Source organism: Rhinolophus sinicus, chromosome 5 (assembly GCF_057876585.1).
Source record: "Rhinolophus sinicus isolate RSI-liver-muscle chromosome 5, RSI-T2T, whole genome shotgun sequence".
Lineage (NCBI taxonomy): Eukaryota > Metazoa > Chordata > Mammalia > Chiroptera > Rhinolophidae > Rhinolophus > Rhinolophus sinicus.
The window spans coordinates 90,513,740-90,533,872 of record NC_142505.1 but is presented as its reverse complement, the minus strand read 5'-3'; the positions used below and the strand labels follow the sequence as shown (position 1 = coordinate 90,533,872).

The 20,133-nt window shown below is 46.2% G+C and overlaps 1 protein-coding gene across 4 annotated transcripts in view; it reads left to right on the top strand.

Annotated features, from left to right (window-relative positions):
- Positions 1–1,226: 1,226 nt before the first annotated feature.
- LOC109448769 (proton-coupled amino acid transporter 2) overlaps positions 1,227–20,133 on the top strand; it is a 30,783-nt gene continuing 11,876 nt past the window's right edge. For 3 of the 4 annotated variants that reach the window (XM_019734425.3, XM_019734420.3, XM_088798743.1), the window contains exons 1-7: positions 1,766–2,046; positions 5,915–6,005; positions 6,553–6,641; positions 7,188–7,283; positions 10,697–10,781; positions 12,765–12,983; positions 14,939–15,037. In XM_019734425.3, the coding sequence (XP_019589984.3) occupies positions 1,883–2,046; positions 5,915–6,005; positions 6,553–6,641; positions 7,188–7,283; positions 10,697–10,781; positions 12,765–12,983; positions 14,939–15,037 (843 nt within the window). In that variant the 5' untranslated portion in view covers positions 1,766–1,882. Of the gene's footprint in view, positions 1,245–1,765; positions 2,047–5,914; positions 6,006–6,552; positions 6,642–7,187; positions 7,284–10,696; positions 10,782–12,764; positions 12,984–14,938; positions 15,038–20,133 lie in introns of those variants that run through there. The other variant, XM_088798742.1, reaches the window with a different exon arrangement.

The window sequence follows — 20,133 nt, the reverse complement described above, 5'->3', positions numbered from 1 at the left end:
CAGTGGAACCCAGAGCTACAGATGCCTGGGCCAGTGTTTCGAAGGGCTTCTTTTGGAGGCCACCGTCCTGGAAGAACCCCTCTTTCCTGCTGACAGGTGTGCAGCAAGTTGGGGGTCTGCAGGCAGTGCCCCGCAAGTTTCTTTTAGCTGAGAATGGAAAGGGAGGGCCCCAGCCAAATTCCCATATACCAGCAGCCCCCTTTCCCAAAAGTTTGAAGGTTAACTCAGGGTTCTTCTCACAACCTGGAAAGAAAAGCATGAACTAGCCTCATAGATAAACATCTCGAGCTCCTTGACAATCTCCTTTACCAATCTTGTTGCCTGAGCAGGAACAAGTCTGTTGGTGGGATGAGCTCTGAGCTTAAAATCAAATTATGGGATTTCGGTGCTGTGAATAAACCGGCCACAGGATGCCGCCCGCTGCCCCACAGACCAGGAATACTGCCACGTAGTGGTGCCAGTCAAATGACTAGAGGGCATTTCTCAAACCACAGCAAGTGTTTCTGTTGATTCCGGGCAAGAAACTTGAAGGGTGGGGCAAGGATTCAAAACGAATGGTTTAGGCTGCGGGCTTCAGAGATGGAAAGATCTGCCTCTGCCCAGGATAAGCCGTGACCTTGAGCAAGCTATTCTTTACGTCTCAGCCTCAATTTCCATTATCTGTAAAAACAAAATAGCAATGCTACCCTGAGAAGTAGCCAGGCTTTGTGGAGCCTGAAGCTTATACCCCTGGGGAGGGGGCATAGGGTACCGGTAAGGGGTAGAGAGGACCTCTTTAAGGAAAATAACACAAAATTACAAATTCAAAATTACATACAGGACCTTGGAAAGGGTCCCATGGAAGGGAGGGGCCCGGGCAAATCTGTCTGGGATGCTACCAGTTAGCTTTGAGATACTTAAGTAAGGCCCTTGGCACATGAGATCATGGTGGAGGGAGTGGGAAGGCTTGAGTAAAATGCTGTAATTTGGAGGGAGGAGGAAATTTTGGCCTATTCATCTGTCACTGAAGCAGAGATGATGACAGAGAATGGAACAGAGAGAAACCCCCAGGGTCTTTTTTAGCAGCAGTGTTCTCTCCTGAAGGAAGGGTGACCTTAGGCAAATCACACCCTCTCCTGGCCCAGTGTCCTGCCCAGTGAAATTTGACTGAGGGTTGTACAATTTCTGCCTCTCCCCTTTTCCAAAAGAATTTCCACTACTCTCTCCCTGGATGGAGCCTCACAAAAGCTAAGAAGCAGTTAGAGGTGAGTGAGTGATTGCTTCTTTTTTTCCAACAATTTTCCAAAAAAGGGGAGCACCCAAAAGGACACCTTACAGTAGAGCTGCAGCCAGTGGGAAGTGGGGCCCCTGACCTGGGATGAGCAGGGAGGTGGGAATGGGTCAGTATTCTCATGGAGGTGAAAATAGGGTACTAGTTAAAAAGCATGAGGAGGTGGCTTCTGGTCCCTATTCGGTCGCTCTCTAGGTAGGTTCCTTTAGTTCAGAGCTTGATCTCATTACTTCATTGATAGGATTAAATGAGGACATACAGGTAAAGCACTTAGAAGAGTATCTGTCCCTTCATGAAGTGCTTAACAAATATCCGTTATTGAAATGATCACTATCATTGCTATTGTTAGTTAGGTAAGGGTGGGTGACTCCCTCCCAAACCCCTCCCCTCTTCTCCTCCCCCCTATGGCTCCCCTACCACAACTGCTTGCCTGGAGCAGCACCCTCCGGGGGAGGTGGGTGGGGCCTCACTCCAGTTTGGCTGGAGCCTGCTGACCAGGCACCAGCCACTGAGTTGGGATTTTCACCTGACTGGCAGACACCTTCTTGCTTGCCTCCTTCAAACGCAGACCTACCTCCTTACCACCCAGAGCCTTCTCCTTCTCAAGCAGTCATGCCCGGGACAAAGAGTGCTGGGGGTCCCCAGGGAGCTGTTGACCTCAAACTGGACCTCAGGTCACCTCCCGAAAGTGCCAAGAAGCCGCAGAGCAAGGACTCCAGTGTCTGGAATGGAAGCCCTTCGGAGTTGCCCAACTTGCAGAAGACCAAGGGCATAACGTGAGTGTTCTTGCCTGCCATCCTCATGTCTGCATTGCAGCCTGGAAGCTTGCATTGGCAAAACCCTGGGGTCAGCGGGGGTGCTGAGGGGGTAAGTCTGACCCCCAACCCACTGTGCAGATGGGGAAACCAAGGTTGGAAAAGGGGCAGTTGTAGGCTGAGTCAAGATGAGCGTTTAAAGGGGCAGGAGTGGAGTCTGTCAGACAGCCCTTAGAATATAGTGAACTAGCCTCCACATGTGAACTAGCTTCCACAGGTAGGGAAACTGAGGCCCAGTTACCCAGGCCACACACTGGGTCATTGGCATGACGGGGTGGGGGCTGGAATCCAGTGCTGGTCCTGAAGTCAGTTTTACTCCTGGCCAATTCTGATAACGTTGGGAAGAAGGGCCGAATCCCCAACTGCTTGGAGGAGATGCGACCTGCCTCTCCTGCAGTTCCCCGGGCCTCCGCTTCAGGTGAGAATTGCAGAGATGACATCCAAAGCACAGTATGTGGAAGAGTCTAGTTTCTTCCACCTCCCTGGGGTGTGTTTTGGAGTTGGAGAGAGAGAGAGAGATCACTCATGAGGCTTTCAAAGCATGTCAAGGAGGGGTCTGCTGCAAGTTTAGGCGGGAAGCCAAGCTACAAGGCTCCTGCTCCCTCGCCTCCACCACTCAAGCAGAGTGGCGAGTTCACTTAGGACAAATGGGTGGGGTGGCACCGTGGTGGGGAGTTCTGCTACTGGAAGCAGGAAGTTCTGACATCAGTGGTGTAGTAGAAAGAACATGTGCATTCGAGCTGTGGCTCTGTTCCTTCCCTTCTTTAAGCCTCAGTTTTCCCTTTGGCACAACAGGGATAAATTGGTAGCCGGAGGCTACCTGTAGGAATTAAATCTGAAAGGGTGGGAGGAATGCAGAAGGAGGGAAATGTTGCTATGAGGGGCAAGCAAAGCCCATTTTCACTGCCACCCTGCAGGGCAATTTAGGGATGGACTCAATGACTGGCCCCGAGACGTTGCCCCAGGGCTAGTCCGGGGGTTGCTAAGAATGCCTGCCCTGAGGGTGAGCTTGCTAGGCCTTGGGACCATCCACTGCTGAGTTGGGGTATCTCTCAATCAGAGGCCTTGGGGGAACCAACTAGCTCTCGTGTCCTGAATTGACATATGGTTTGGTGTCCATTTCAGCTACTTCAGAATCAAAGAGATAAAACAAGTGAGCACTAGAGGGCCCATCTACTTGGAGGGAATTAGCAAGACAGGCCCCCTAAGCATGGTACCTGTGGGGGTCAGCTGACCCGAGTTCCATTTCCCACTTGGAATAAGCGACAGAACTCTGTGCCCCAGTTTCTCCTCTGTGACATGACAGTTTGCTCCTCCCAGAAGGGCTGCACCGGCGAATTGCCCGTAAAGCTCCCAAGTGCAGTGTCCAGAAGTGTTGGCTGTTGTGAATCGGAGCCGTTCCAAAGTCACCAAAGGAATTAGGGCTAAAACCCAGGTTTCCTGCCTCCCAGCCCAGTGTTTTGCACAACTCACCACACTCTGTTTTGAAGTTGGCTGAGTGGCCCAAAGTTAAATTCTAATTTCCTAAGTCCTTTAGTTAGAAATCTCCAGAGCGACCCGTTGACCCTTTGCTAGTTACACAACAAGCACATCATTGGAGGGCCACAGGGCACTGTGCTCTGTCAGCAGTGTTGACACCCACAGGGAGAAAGGCATGCAGACTCTCCACCCGCCTTCTCCCCCAGTTGTTCTCTTTAACCCTTAACAAATCAATGGGCAGATCAAGAAGCTAGAGGAGTTACGACTAACATAGAGTGAGGGTGTTTGGGGCAGTCATTTCAGAAGGTCATGCCTCCTCACAGTTACAAAGACTTAGCAGAGTCGACACCTTGCCCAAGATGACACAGCTTGTTAAGTAGTGGCGTTGAGTTTTAATCCAGGCTCCTTCCGGAATGCCTCTGCTGCTCTTCACAAGAAGTCTCCTTTCTGGAAGGCTCTCGTGAGGGATTTCCAAGGTTTCCAAAGTTGTAGATGGAAATCCAATTCTCACCTTGGTTTAGCCCGTTGCAGGTACACAGGTGTAAAAATAGGTTGTTTTGTGATTCATCAACAGAGAGGGTACCTCCCTGGAACTGGATCATTGGAGGTATAACCTCTTCCTCTGAACAACCTTCACATTTATCTTAAAGAAAGGCTCTGAGTGTTTGTTTTTGTTTTTGTTGGGGTGGGAGGAGTCATGCCAGTCCTCAGCTTGATGTCCCAGCCTGAGGGGGGAAAGAAAAAATCCTTCAGAAGCCCAATTCCCAAATGACCCTGTCTCAACACTCAGCATCTGGGGATCCAAGTCATCTGACCTGTTTATTCAGAAGTCACAATGATTTCTCTTTGCTGCCTGCCCTTTTCCCTTTTCTCTGAGTTCAGTCCTCCCTCTGCTACTAGTTTTATGACCTTGGGCTGTTCGCTGCCCACTCCTGAGCCTCAGTTTCCTTGGTGATGAAATGGGGTGTCCCTTTATTCATTTGTCTGGGCCCATTTCTGGGAGGCAGCCCAGTAGAAGTGGGGTGAAGAACAGGGACTCTGAAGCAGTCCTAGGTTCAATCCTGGCTCCCCCGTATATCCTTGGACAAGTCATTAAAAAAACCTCTATCCTCAGTTTCCTCGTCTACTTCCTAGCCTTGATGAGAGGATTAAATGAGATCATACATGTAAGTACTTAGCATAGTGTCAGTTGTATAGTTAAGTGTTATTATAGTGGCATAGATTGAGTATTAGTTGCTAAAACCAGGACAGTTCTGGACAAACCAGAATGGTTGGTTACCCTGCCACAGACCCAGATGTGCCAGGGCCACGGGGACTGAGAGATGCCCTGGAGCCCACCTAGCCACCTTAAAACTCAAGTGGTGGCGTGCTATGACTGTTGGACGTTTGAATATCTCAGCTCTTCCTCTTCTTTTTTCTTTCCCCTTCTTCCGCTCCCCGTCCCCCCCCGCCCCCACTCCGTTTCAAGCCATTGTTTCTCAGTCTAGTTGTGTAGGACACAGCTCCCTGGCTCATGCTGGTATTATGAGCCTTGTGCTCTCCCTGGCTGAGGCAGTCTGTCAACCGTCGTCAGCCAGCCACTCAGCAGCACACGGCAGCTCGCGCTGACCTCTGGCTGCTCACGGCAGCCCAGCTCCAGGGACAGCTATTGTTCACAATCTTAGCTGTAGAAGGTGCAGCTCACTGGCCCATGTGGGAATCGAACCGGCGACCTCAGCATTAGAAGCCTGGCGCTCCAACCACCTGAGCCACCGGGCTGGCCCGTCTTCCTCTTGAAGGAATGAAATCAATCAAGAGATGGAAATGTGTGCAGCATGAACAGCAGAAGTTCATTAGTAAAAGAAAGTGCACTCCCAGATACGGAGCGGGCTGACCCAAGGGAGGGAAGCAGCCTCGCCTCCCATTGTGTGAAGGCTTTTATTTCTATGAGTATGGCTAGAATTGCCTCCCCGTCTCCCTTCTCTTATCTCTCTTTCTCCTCCTGAGGTGCCTAGTCCTCTGGCATTTAGTAATACATTTCTTTGATTAAGGGGCATGGGTAAACACATCCCCTTGATTTGGTGGGATGAGTAAATACATCCCTTAGGGGTGTAGGAAAATCTGGAGTCCTGTTGGGCCAGTAAGGTATTGGTGACAAACAGAATGGGTTCCCCCCTTCTCTGACTTTTGACAGCACGTCCCTGATTTAGAGGGATGTGTGAGTCTGGAGTCCTGCTGGGCCGCTGCCAGGGGCCTTGACCCAGGTGGGAGCTGCAGCATGGGGCTTCCTAACCGGGGCTGAATTTCTCCTCCTGCTGCCTACCCGGTCACACACACACCCACGTCCTCATGTCTTTTTTCTCTCCTTTAGAGCGTTCCAGACGTTGGTTCACCTGGTGAAAGGCAACATGGGCACAGGGGTGCTGGGACTGCCGCTGGCGGTGAAGAACGCAGGCATCCTGGTGAGGAGCTGCCATGGGGGCCAGTATGAGCGGGTGGCGCAGGGAGCCGAGAAGAGAGGCTCTCAGCGTTTATAACGGCTCGCCATGAGCACTGTTTCTGGGAGGCAGCTTGGGCCGGACTTGGAGTCTAGACACGTAGCCTGGGTTTGAGGTCCGGCTCTGCCGTGGACGTTGAGGGGCCTTTGCATGTCATTTGTCCAGTCTCTGGTCCTCAGTTTCCTCCCTTGGAGAATGCAGGGGTTGGACTTTGACTTTCCAGTTCGCTCTGCAGAGCAGTTGTTCCCAGGGAGGATGCCTCAGGGGCCACGCAAGGGCAGAGTTCTGGGTCCCCTACTCCCACCACAACACCCCACTGTCATTGTTTTATGCGTTTCACTGGAGTACCGCGTGAGATTATATTTGGAAAAATAGCTGTTGCTGCTCAAATGGGCTTGCAAACCAGTGTGCTAGAAAGTTCTTTGAGTCCTGAATGAGATCCGCACTGCCACATCCCTCCCCAGATTCATTCTCTCCTCTCTTCCCTGTGCCTGGCGCCCCCTTCCTGCAGATGGGCCCACTGAGTCTGCTGGCACTAGGCTTCATCGCCTGCCACTGTATGCACATCCTGGTCAGGTGTGCCCAGCGTTTCTGCCACAGGTGAGGAAAAACGTGTCCTCCTGTCCTTTCCTTTGGTCCTCGGTCCTCAGGGGCATCCCAGAAACATCTTGCACATAACAAGTTGATTTCTTAATTTCCTCCTTAACAAGGTCAAGAAAAAGAGAAAAGCATTCGGGGTGGGGACGTCAGGTGAGGCTCTGCCACATGACTTATTAGGTGCTCGCAGTCAGGCCGTGTTGCGTATCTGCTGGGCTCCTCTGTGAATTGGGCATAAACAGTCCATGCGTAACCCTGCCTCAGGGAATTGTCATGAGGATCCAGTGGGATCATGGGTAGGAAAACTACTGTACCCGTGCAGAGTGTGTATTATCACCCCTGTTATGTAGTAACCACTTGACAGGTAAGGAAAACAAGCCACCGAGGAAATACCGTCAGGGGTCACAGTCTGAACTAGAGCTTTGGTTGCTGCCCCAGTGTTCTTTCCACTCTAGCGGAGTGTCTTCCTGTGTACCTCCTGACTTTTCAGTATAGGATTCTAGTTTAAACTGCCTCTTGGTGACTGTGTGTGTGTACTTTCTCCTGCAGGTTTAACAAGCCCTTTCTGGACTATGGGGACACGGTGATGCATGGACTAGAAGCCAGCCCCAGTGCCTGGCTCCGGGAACACGCCCACTGGGGAAGGTACCTTGTTCTTGCTTTGCCAGAAGTGGGGTGGGATATAGGAGGAGACAGTGCGGCTATCATGGATGCTTTCTTCCCTGGAAAGCTGGCTCATGTAGCCCAGAATGTTGCATTTCCCATATGGAAGGGGTTCATTGGCAACCTTCCTGATCTAGCCCCCTACTTGTATACCTCCAGTGACAGGGTGCTCATTCCTTTGCTATGCAGTTTGAATATTATTCACTTTTTTATTAAACCACATTTATTATGTTGCTACTACGTCCCAGGCCCTGGAAATACCGTGAAGAACAAGGCAAACAAGTCTTTGCCCTCACAGAACAAAGGCCTAGTCCAAGTCCCGTGGGAAAGACAGACATTAGACAGTTAAAAACACTGTTACTTAATAACCACTGGGATATGTACAATGAAGGAAAGAAGTACTAGTTGCTGCCAAACAGGTAAGGAGACGTGTATAGGTTTGGGCGGGCTTCCCAGGATGGAACAGCAGAGGTGAGTTCTGAAGGAAGGGGTTCTTAAGGATGAGGAATTACTACGAGAAAGTGGGCAGGAGCCTGGATGGATGGCCTTCTAGGAAGAAGGAAGAGCAAGGTTTGAAGGTCCTGAAGCAGAAAGGAGTATATGGCAGTTTCAAGGTATAGAAAGACCAGGGAGCTTGAGGGCAGAGAGTCAGGGAGATGAAGTTAAAGAAGGATCCAGGGGCTGATCAAGATGTACCTTTTGACCGCCTGGAAGGTTCTGTTCTTCTCTTAAAAGCAACCAGGAAGCCATTGGAAACTTCATCAAGGAAGTAATCATATTTGCATTGTTTAAAGATCTGTGTGGCTTCTGTAAGGAGAACAGATTGTAAAGGAGCAAGAATAGATTAGTCTGACCCATGAGAATGCTATTGACAATGTCCAGTGAAGTGGCAATGAAGGCTAGGACCAAGCTGGTGGCAGTGGGGATGGAAAAAAGTGAATTTGGTCATGATTTGGATCCTGGGATTATGGGAAAAGGAAAAGGCCAAGGTTGACTTAGATTTCTGGTGCCTTCTGTTTTGGACAAGTTGTGTTTGAGGTGTCTGAGAGATAGTCAAATGGAGATGTCAAGTCGGTAGTTGTTTGTACGTGTTTGAACTTATCTTCCTGCAGGAGATACCAAACTGAAGTCATCAGCCATGAAGCCGGGGGGCAGAAGAGGTCTCTTAGGGAGCGAGTTTATAGTGAGATGAAAAGAGAGAAAAAGACCAATATATTAATGACCCTTTGTGAGCTGAAGTCTTGTTTTGTACGACTCCCACCTTTTAGCTTTCAGGGATGACACAGAACAAGTGAACCCCCTCTGTCCTCTGGTACTTAGGACTAAATCTACTCTTTTGTCTTTGGTTACAGACCTGTCCCCACCCCATGTGTCTACTCTTTCCTGAGCACTCTTTTCTAGATTGCCAAAGTCTCTCGAGCTGTGATACCCCAAACCACTGCAGCACCTGAGGGGCGCCCTGCCCATGTAATGTAGTCTGCCGAGCACATGAGTCATAACCCGAATTTTCCCAATTGTTTCACTGAAGGAGGGTTGGTTTTTTTTTTGTTTTGTTTTGTTTTGTTTTTTGTTTTTTGTGGGGTTTTTTTTGCCTGTCACAACCCCTGAAATCCTTCTACTCATTGTTGGGCATATAAAGTAGCCTTTCCTGCCTTTTTAGGGAACTGGTTCCATTAATCATCTCCTCTCCTATAACTTGAACTTTTTTTTTGAACTCTGGGCTCTTCCTTTCAACACTTAAATGTGTTCACATATCTCCATCTTAAGAAAAAGAAAATAATAAAGCTTCTGGGACCTTACACCATCCTCTAGCCACCATCCTATCTCATATTCAACATCTGGTTATTCAACAGGTAACTACCAAATCCCGGCAACGTGTCCAGAAGTGCTTTAGGCAGTGGGTCTGCAGTGATGAACAAAATGGGCACTGTCGACACAGGGCGGACACACTAGCTTCATGGAAGAACAGTCCGTCCTCTGACTTTACTTCCGAATATCCCGTTCACACCTCTTTCATGGGGCACCCGGCTTTTTTGTTCTTACACTTCTACAGAAGTTCTTTCCGCCAATGTCCTAAAAGACCTCCCTGTTTCACCTTCTTTGCCCAAGAGAACCGCTGAGCAGCCCTGGGTACAATCGACTATTCTCTTCTTCAAACATTCTTTCTTCACTTGGATTCTATTAAACCCTTTTTGGTCTTAGTTTCCTGCCTACCTCTTCGGTCATTCCTTTGCATTTGTTGTAGGCTTCTCTGTTTCTATCTTTCCTTTAAATGTTGGTGTTCTCTAAGAGTGAAACGCTGCCTTCTCCTTTTCTCACTCTTCAACACGGACCTTCTTTCTCAAGGCTTTATCCATTACCGACAAATCAGCAGTTCCCGACCTTAACATATAATTGTCTCCTGAATGTCTCCTGTAGGAACCTCAAGCTCAAGACTTCAGATACTGAGTATGTCGTTTCTTCCCCTTCCCCTAAAACCTGTTCCTCCTTCTGAGTTTCCCAGTTCATTTTTTTTGGTCTCAGTTAAAAACCTGTCCATCACCTTAGATCATTTCCTTTCCCTTTCCCCCAGATGTAGGTGGTCAGCCATGTTCTGTAAATTCTAGCTTCCTAGTAGCTCTTCAAATGCTTTAATTCTCTCATCCTAATGGCCCCGTCTTTGTCCAGGCTACTGCCATCTTTCACCTCCATTATTGTAAGAGTCTTCTATCCAGTCTTCCCATCCATAGTCTTACCCTCCAATGTGTTCACATGGTAGTTGGAGAAATCTGCCCAACCCCGCTGCTGAAACGCTCTTTGCTTACCTCTTTCTCTTCTCCTCTTCTTCTTTTATCACTCTTTCTTCCCTTTCCCAAGGGCCTCCCCTCAGATATTGGTTTTTCTAAGAAGGCTACCCACCCTATAATTTGGGTAAAATGCCCTTTTTACCATGGCCCTTAGCACCATATTAGTTTTGGTCCATCTTGCTGACTAGTCTTTAAACCACTAGAGGAAGGGACCACGTGTTATTTCTCTCTGTACCTTCAGTGACTAATATGGTGTATTAAATGTTAATGAAAAACTTTAAAATGTTAATGATAGCTAATAAAAACATCGTGCCCACTGCCCCACATTAGTGTCCGTTATAAGAAATGCCGCAGAGCCAGGTATGGGGAGAGATTCCTGACCATGAAGAATTGTACCACTTGCTGAGCTGGGAATGTGAGGGTGGTTGAGAAACATTTTTCAAAGAACTATTATTAACCTCATTTCTTACTGCTGCCCCATTGTTGATTGTGGTGGCACGACCAAGGGTGCCGGTACAGTCACCAACCCCTGGGGACAGAAATGGAAAGGACAAGCTAACTCTTTTTTTTTATAACAAGTGTTCTTTCTCTCTCTCTCCTCTCTTCCAGGCGGATGGTGAGCTTCTTCCTTGTATTTACCCAGCTGGGCTTCTGCTGTGTGTACATTGTGTTTCTGGCCGATAATTTAAAACAGGTAGAGTCTACTAGGGAAGGTGGGAGTGAAACAGTCATGGAAAAGAGGCGTCCTCTGCTCGTTGTTCAGCAAATGGCTTCAGATTGTTCAGCAAATTGTTTGGATTGACCATGACTTCGTCTTCGATTGTTGGATATTTTGTTTCCCTTTATTTTTATACTATAATCTGTTTTTCAACTATTATCTGTACAAGTCTTAGTACACCCTTGTATTTCCTAAGTATGTATTTCTTAAAGTAAAATTACTGGGTCAAAGAGTTTGATTGTTTTGAAAGCTTTTAAAACACATTGCCAGATTGCTACTTGGAAATCAATCTGATATCAGCAGAACTTTATTTATCATCTGTCTAGAAACAAGGCAAGCATTGTCTGGAGGAGTTTGCAGGCTAAGTGGGATGTGTTGTAAAACATAATAAAAAGTTAAATATCGTATGATACTTGGGTGCCAGGTCAGGAAACCACTAACAACACCCTGAGGTCAGGATACTTAATTGTGAACTAAGGGGCAGAAATATACGGGGGCAGGATAGCTCATTGGAGCAAGGGAAGCCTCCCTTGGGAGGTGCATCTGATGTGGGTGTTGAAGGACGTTGGTGGAAGCCAAGGTGGGAGAGCGGAGTAGTGGACACCTGGAGGCAGGTATGTATGTAGGGGACCTGCTCAGGAGATGCACCACAATAGGTTGCAGAAGAAGGTGTGGGTCTTGGGAGAGGAAGAACCTTCAGGGTTGAATTGGGCCCATTTCTGGAGGGCTTTGAATACCTGGCTCGTGTTCCAAGTATTTTTCCTGCTGTAGTGAGGAATCAGAAAAAAACAAGACTTAATGGTTCATTTAAATATTTATGGCGTATTGTTCAATGAAAAGGACATTTCAAAGTAAGAGTGTGTGCTATGATTGCAGTCTTATATACATGTCATTTATGATGTTGTATAGAAAAAGTATGGCTGCATTACCATGGTTACCCATGGGTACTAAGATTATTATTGTTTTACATTTTCTTCTTGCCTAACTCTAGTGTCTCATTGTTCTGCAGTGGGTTGTATTGCTTGCATAATAAGATTTTATCAGTTAAGTCATGCTGATTCTAAATGAGGGTGGTACCATCCCTCCCTTGCCCCTGACTTCCAGGGGTTGTTTGTCCTACGTGTAGGAGGGTGTTTCCTGTCACAATAATTGGGGGGTGCTAATAGCTTTTATCTGGTGGGATCTAGGGATGCTAAATGTCCTGCAATGAATGAATGGTCCAATACTCACAGGGAAGAGTTCTCTCATTCAAAATACGAGTATTGGTCTAATTAAGAAACAATAAGTGATGGATATTTTGTTTGTTTTGTTTTTGTTTTGTTATAAGCAAAAGAATCAGATTCTGGGGAACTTACGTAGAAAATCAGTTTAGTGGAAAAATATTGGCTAACTTCCAAAATGACATCGCAAGCTAAAAAAAAGGAGGGGGGGGAATCTCAGAAAAGAACAGGAACCAGGGCAGTTAGCGGCAGGTGGATAGAACTGATGAGCAGTCTCCTCAGGGATCCCTCGTCAGAATTAATTTTTACCCTTTTCTGTTCTGTCCTTGTGTTATTTTGCTAGTTGTTTAGTTTCAGATTGCAGGGAGGATTGTGAATGCCGTACAGGTGTGACTTACAGTCCTCTAAGATTGTGTTCAGAGGAGGGAGAGAAGTCACCGAAACTAGATCAAAGTCAGGAGGAATGGATGCTGGGTTGCCAAAAGCCGACAAACAGCCACTGTCCATCAGTTATTGATTTTTTATGAAGTTTACGTTTTGTTAAAAGTTACTCGTGCAGCCTCTTTTGAGGAAGTATGGTACAGACGATTTACAATACGAAGTCCTGAAATGCACCCCAACTCACGTGAGGCATCCCAGCTCTCTGTGAGGGAGCTGGATGGTGGGCCAGGCACTGAGCCAATCACGTGGCCAGGAGATTTACTGGCTCTTCCGCTTGCTTTTCCTATTCCTTCCTCAGGTAGTGGAAGCTGTGAATAGCACCACCAACAACTGCAACAACAACGAGACGGTGATTCTGACGCCCACCATGGACTCGAGACTCTATATGCTCACCTTCCTGCCCTTCCTGATGCTGCTGGTCCTCATCCGGAACCTGAGGGTCCTGTCCATCTTCTCCATGTTGGCCAACATCAGCATGCTGGTCAGCCTGGTCATCGTCGCCCAGTACATTGCCCAGGTTGGTACACACCACACACCTGACTCCTCCAGAGGGCAGAGCCTTTTAGTAATAATAGATTGATACCTGGCACCCGCCCCGAGGGTAGGTGATTGACCTCATTCTTCAGACTTGTACCCACCTCCCTGTAGCATTTCTTCCACAAAGACGTCCCTGTGAAATCTCGTTCTTCTGCATATCTCCTCTTTCATGTTGCTTCTCCATTAAACGTTTCATGTCAAATTCTGACTTTTTCTTTTTCAAAAAGACGTTGCAAGGAAAACATCTTAATTGGTGAACTATAAATCATTCCTGTAATGGTTGGATAGCAGCAGAAAGCAGATAAAAAGCAGCATCTTCTTATCCAATTACCCGTAGTCTTACGTCTTCCAGGCAACAATTTCAGGCACCCAAAATTATCCCTAGGGCAGTCAAGAGAAAAAAACACCTCATATTTTATCACAGAGATACCACTAGAGTCTTGAAACACCATAAGCCAACCTGTCATGATGTAAATTATAACCTTTGAGGTTGAGTTATGGATATTGATCTTTCCTTCAATTCCCTACTTTTCTGTCCTTTCTAATTTTTCTTGTATAACGGACAAGACTACTTACATAGAAATTTAAGTCCCAGAAGCCCCTTGGCATACCTAATATCTTCCGGATGTTTTTGAGAAGTCACAAGGGAAAAAAAGTTATATGGTCCATTGGACTTAATAAAAATAGCAAATTAGGGGCCGGCCCGGTGGCTCAGGCGGTTAGAGCTCCGTGCTCCTAACTCCGAAGGCTGCAGGTTCGATTCCCACATGGGCCAGTGGGCTCTCAACCACAAGGTTGCCAGTTCAATTCCTCGAGTCCCGCAAGGGATGGTGGGCTCTGCCCCCTGCAACTAAGATTGAACATGGCACCTTGAGCTGAGCTGCCTCCCGGATGGCTCAGTTGTTGGTTGGAGCGCGGGCTCTCAACCACAAGGTTGCCAGTTCAATTCCTCGACTCCCGCAAGGGATGGTGGGCAGCGCCCCCTGCAACTAAAAAAAAATTGAACACGGCACCTTGAGCTGAGCTGCCGCTGAGCTCCCAGATGGCTCAGTTGGTTGGAGCCTGTCCTCTCAACCACAAGGTTGCCGGTTCGACTCCCGCAAGGGATGGTGGGCTGTGCCCCCTGCAACTAGCAACGGCAACTGGACCTGGAGCTGAGCTGTGCCCTCCACAACTAAGACTGCAAGAACAACAACTTGAAGCTGAACAGAACCCTCCACAACTAAGATTGAAAGGACAACAATTTGACCATTGTTCCCCAATAAAGTCCTGTTCCCCTTCCCCAATAAAAAAAAAAAAAAAAATAGCAAATTAGTCAAGTATCTTCGGATAACTATACGTAAGTCTTATATTGATAAATTCTACAGAATGGAATTTCCCAGTGAGATAGCTACCTTTGATTTATTTTCGGACTATTCCAGAGGTTGCCCAATTAAAGAAATGGTTCTGTAATGATTTTCACATCTAGGTCACAGGGTACGTAACATTTATGTCTTCTACTTTCCTCCCCTTCAATTTACAGCTCATTGAAGAAGAGGGAACTTGCCAACTTAATTCGTTCAGGCTCCCTAGATATCACTGAACTGGAGTCACAGTAATTTCTAACATTACCATTGTACGAAGTATTTTTGGGCACTTGAGGCTGGCACTTCCTGTGGTGTGTAAGATTTTCTTTTGTTGGATTCTGATAGACCAAACTCCGTTGTGAGATACTGTTCCTTCAATACTTCGACAATACCTCGATGTTTTTTCCCTCTGGCTCTTGGTTACAGTGCAGTGTTAAAAATCAACTTTGATTATTGCCTCCTGCCTTTTGAACTTTTCTTGACACTCAGTTTTTTTCAAATTCAGGCCCACTTCCAGAATACCCCCCTCTTAAAGGAGCCCAAACATGCGTTGAGAGTTAATGTCTCACCCTATGTCTCTCTCCTATAGGAAATTCCAGACCCCAGCCGGTTGCCACTCATAGCAAGTTGGAAGACCTACTCTCTCTTCTTTGGAACAGCTGTTTTTTCATTTGAAAGCATTGGCGTGGTAAGGTTTGAATTGGGGTAGAATTTCCCTGGTGCTCTGGGTGACCTTCTGAGCAGGAGCTGGGAGCGCTGGGTTTCTGGGATTCTGTGCACATGGGAGAAAGTAACCTCTGGCCTCAGTTGGGTCAGTTATCACCAGCAGGAGAAAAGTAGGTTACAACAGAGAGGCAGGCAGGAGACAGAGTTCTAGCCTAGTCCCAGTACATCTATTAAACATTTATCGTCATATCAGCATGCGTTACCTAATCTTTTAAAATTAAGACAAATGAAGGTGTACAATTTAAATGACAGGATTTGATGAAACATAAAGAAGTTTTAAACTGGAAAAGTACTGTATACTTACCAGGGACTATTCCATAGTCTCCACTTCCACACTTGAGGAAGGATAGTGCTGTACTACTAACCCCTGGCCACCACTGTCTCTGTTGTCTTATTTTTCCAGAATGTCATAAACGGGATCAGACAGTCTGTAACCTTTTGACATTAGCTTCTTTCACTTAGCTGCTCTGAAGATCCATCCTGTTGCATGCGTTGTTGCTTCCTCTCTGAGCATCCACTGTAGGGGCAAAATCATAATTTGTTTATCAATTCATCTGCCAAAGGATGTTTAGGTTGCTTCTAGTTTTTGACAATTATGAATAATTCTGCTGTAAGCCTCCTAGAGAAGTTTTTATTTCTCTAGGAGGCTGTTTGCTAGGTCACAGGCAGAAGTAATTGAGTCTTGTTTTTTAATCCAATCAGGCCATCTTTGTCTTGTAATTGGTGTGGTTAGACCATTTGCAGTTAACGTAATTATTATGGTTATTAGGTCAGTGTTTTCTTTGTTTTCTGTTTTACTCTTCCTGTGCTATTCCTTTATTTCCCTTTCTTGTCTCCTTTTCGATTAAATACTTTCTAGTACTCTACTTGAATTTGCCTATTGGATTTTTGACTAGTATATCTCTGTAATATTTTAGTGGTTGCTCTGAGGACAATAATATACATAGATAACTTTGCACAGTTTAGAGTTAACATTTTATCATTTCGAATATACTGTAGGTTCCTTGACGTTCCCCCCTTTATGTTGTATTGCCCATATGTATTACATCTCAATACATTAAAACACCATCAGACAATATTATAATTTTTGCTTTCAACAGTCATACATAGTCCTTACTTACTTATAACAAACTTAACAGGAGAAAAATAGTCTATTATGTCTATCCAGATAATTACCATTTCTATTGTTCTTTATTTTGTTTTTTTGTAAGTTTTTATTGGGGAACAGTGTGTTTCTCCAGGGCCCGTCAGCTCCAAATCGTTGTCCTTCAATCTAATTGTGGAGGGCGCAGCTCAGCTCCAACTCCAGTTGCCGTTTTCAATCTTTAGTTGCAGGGGGCGCAGCCCAGCATCCCTTGTGGGACTTGAACCAGCAACCTTGTTGTTGAGAGCTTGCGCTCTAACCAACTGAGCCATCCGGCCAGTCCCCCGGCAGCTCAGCTCATTGTCTTCAATCTAGTTGTAGAGGGGTAGCTCACTGGCCCATGTGGGAATCGAACCAGCAACCCTGTTGCTCAGAGCTCGCGCTCTCACCAACTGAGCCATCCGGCCACTCCTGTTGCTCTTTATTCTTGAATTTACAAGTTTCTCTCTTGTATCATTTCCCTTCAGTGTGAAGAATCTTCGTTAGCATTTCTTTTCTGCTAGTGACAAAGTCCCTTCATTTTCTCCATCTTAGAATGTCTTTATTTCTGAAGGATATTTTTTTCACGATACAGAATTCTATGTTGACAGTTTTGTTTTGTTTTGCTTTGTTTTGTTTTGACTGTGGCACTTTGAAAATCTGGTATCCCTTCCTTTTGCCCTCAGTGGTTCTGAGGAGAAATCTGCAACTATTTGAATCATTGTTCCCCTATATTTTATGTGTTCTTTTCGTCTTAGTACTTTCAAGATTCTTTATTTTAATATTTTATTTTCAGCAGTTATATTAAAATAGTTATCTCATATATCTGACATAGTTTTATTTGAGTTTCTTCTGTTTGAAATTCTTGAATCTGTAAATGTGGGTCTTTCACCTAATTTGGCACATTTTCAACCATTCTTTTCTCCAAAAAATTTTTTCTGCACCAATCTCTTTCTCTTCTCTTTATGGAACTCAAACAACATGAATGTTAGACTGTTTGATACATGTCCCATGGGTTTCTAAGGCTCTGTTCGTTGTTGTTTTTTAATATTTTTTCTCTTTTTGGTTCAGATTCAATACTTCCTATTGCTCTGTTTTCAATATCATTGACTCTGTGCTGTCCTCTAAGTTGGGCCCGTCAAGTGAGGGTTTTTCAGTTCTAAAATTTTCATTTGGTTCCTTGCTGAGAATTTCTATTTCTCCAGTTATTCCATAAGGTTCTCCCTTACTTCGTGGAGGATGGTTCTAATAGCTGCTTTCAAATCTTTGATAGTGCCAACGTTTGAGTCATCTTAAGGTTGGCATCTGGGATCTATTCTCTTGAGACTTGTTGAGATTTTTCTGGTTCTTTATATGTTGAGTGATTTTAGATTGTATCCTGTACATTTTGAATATTGTTTTACGAGACTCTGGAAAAGAGAGAGGGGGAAAATTTTTTTTTAAATAATAGGGATTTGTCCCAGGGCCGGCTTCGTGGACAAGTAATCTGAGCGGTCGCTGGCTTTGGAAGGATCCCACACTTGGTTTAATGCTCTGCTCTCATCACCTTGACAATCTTCATTTTTGACCAAGAGACCCTGCATTTTCCTTTTGCACTGGACCCATAGATTATTAGCCAGACCTGATGTCCCCCCACACTCTGTGGAGTCCCAAAGCCCCTCTTCCTAGTTCTTTTGCTCAGAGAGGAGTTTGTCTCAGGCTTTTCGGTGCCTGTGTGACCATCACACGGTCACTGGTCACCAGAATGCTGCTTTATGAGCAGGACTCGCCTTGGAGTGTGGCTGGGAGAGTGAAAAAGGAGACAAAAACCACTGGAATTCGCTCCCTACTCTCTGTCCCACAGGGGTCCCTATTCTACGTCCTCTGGCCAGAAAGAGGGCTCCTCTTGGAGTGTTTTCTGTCTGCATCCACTGCATAGTTCTAGGATTTGGGTTTCCCTTGAGTCTAAACTGGGAGATACGGAAAGAAAAAAAATGCGGAAACTCACTGCCGTATGGTCATTTTTACTGGTTTTGGTCAATCTACCGACTATTATATTATAGTTTCCAGAGTCCATGGATAGTTGCTTTATGTATTGTGCCCTGGGCTTTTAGTTTTAATCAGTGAAAGAGATGGTGGAATATGCTTACACCCCCTTAATGGAACTGGAAGCTCTCTATCATTAGAATTGTGGACAGTCATGGCAAACAGCAGAATACAGGGGTTGAATAAAGGACTTTAGAGGCAGAATGGGTTGCAGTATTACTTTGGCCGTGGGCTACTCTCTCAACCCCAATTCCCCAACTAAATAATGATAATCTGTTCAATAAATATTTATTGAACACCAACTATGTGCTAATGATTATTAATATCAGAGTTCAAATTACCTTTAGAAATCTTCTAGCCCAGTCTCCAGTTTTACAGAAGAGGAGCCCAAACCCCAAGGAGGGAAGGAGACTTGAGCGAGGTCACCAGCTGGGAATGGCTCCAGCTCTGGCTAAAAGCAAGCACTCCTCACTCCCAGTCCAGGCTCCTTTCCACGTTCCATGAATTATAGAATAATTCCCGCAGATATGAAATATAGGTAATTCCCACAGAATTATCTACTGTGGGAGGAGAGAGAGAGAGAGTGAGAAAGCTAGCTAGTTAGTATTATCTGGACTTGTAAAAAGATTATTTTTAGCCTGGAGGATTTATGCAGCAAACAGGTATTCGAGGGTGGGAAAGCTCTGGGTGGATTGTCTGCTTTACCCATAATCCCCAGGACATTTTCCTGAGCACCTGCTGCAACTGGGAACCTGCCCCTAACCCAGAAGGAAGTGGAAAGGCGCTGCAGGGACCCCCTACATAGCCTGCCCCTCAAGCGTTTTCCATTTGTATTGCGGGGGTGGGGTGGGGGGGAGATAACTGTAGGACAAAAAAGTCATTAACAGTACAAGGGCATCGATGCTAAATTCCTACTGAGTGATAAACATACCCAATGCTGTAGGAGAATAGGCAAGATTGGGGAGAAGCAAGTGCTTGGCCTTTGGAGGGCAACCATAGTCAGCAGCCTGACTGCCACTGTCAAGCTGTATAACTTAGGGCAAGTTCCTTCATCTTCACAGCCTTGTTTTCAGCATCTGTAAAATAAGAATTGTACAAGTACCAGCTTCATAGACTTGTGGGCTTCACAGTGTTGGTTCAAAGACAGCAGTGACGTTTGGATGCCCAGCAGTCTCAAGAGGCAGGCTGGTGTCAGGCTGGATTCTCTTGGAGCCAGGGGTGCAGCTGGGAAGGAAGGATCCTGAGAACAGGGTGTGTGGGGAAATGTGCTACTGGGGAACCAGGAAGCTCTAATCCCAGCTCTGCCACCAGCGCACGGTGTAACCTGAGTCTCAGCCGCCCCATGTGTACAGAGAGGGACAAGTGCACTGAAATTGGAAGTCTTGAGCTCAAATGCCTTTGGGAGGCCGTGTGGGTGAAGAGGCCAGGTGTATGTCAGTGCAGGGGAGAGGTGGGCCTGGTACACGCGGGAAGAATGTTGTACCTAAAAGCAGGCATATTCGATTGTCTCAAGGACTACTCTGGTCAGATCAGGCTGCCCCCCGGGGCTGCGCTCCTTGGTTTGGACAACCTGAGGGTCCCTTCCAACTCTGAATGGTCCAGGGTTCATCTTGTGACTCCGGACTCTCTTTCCTTCCTTTTCTTTTTAAGTGTACAGTTCAGTGACATGATATACATTCCCATTATCGTGCAGCCATCACTGCCATCCGTGTCCAGAATTCCTTTCACCTCACAAAAGTGAAACTCGGTGCCCATTAAACAATAACTCCTCATTCCCCTACTCCCCAGTCCCTGGAACCATCATTCTACTTTTTGACTATGAATTTGACTACTCCAGGTACGCATATAAATGGAATCATGCAGTATTTGTCCTTCTGTGACTGGCTTATTTCACTTAGCATTATGTTCTC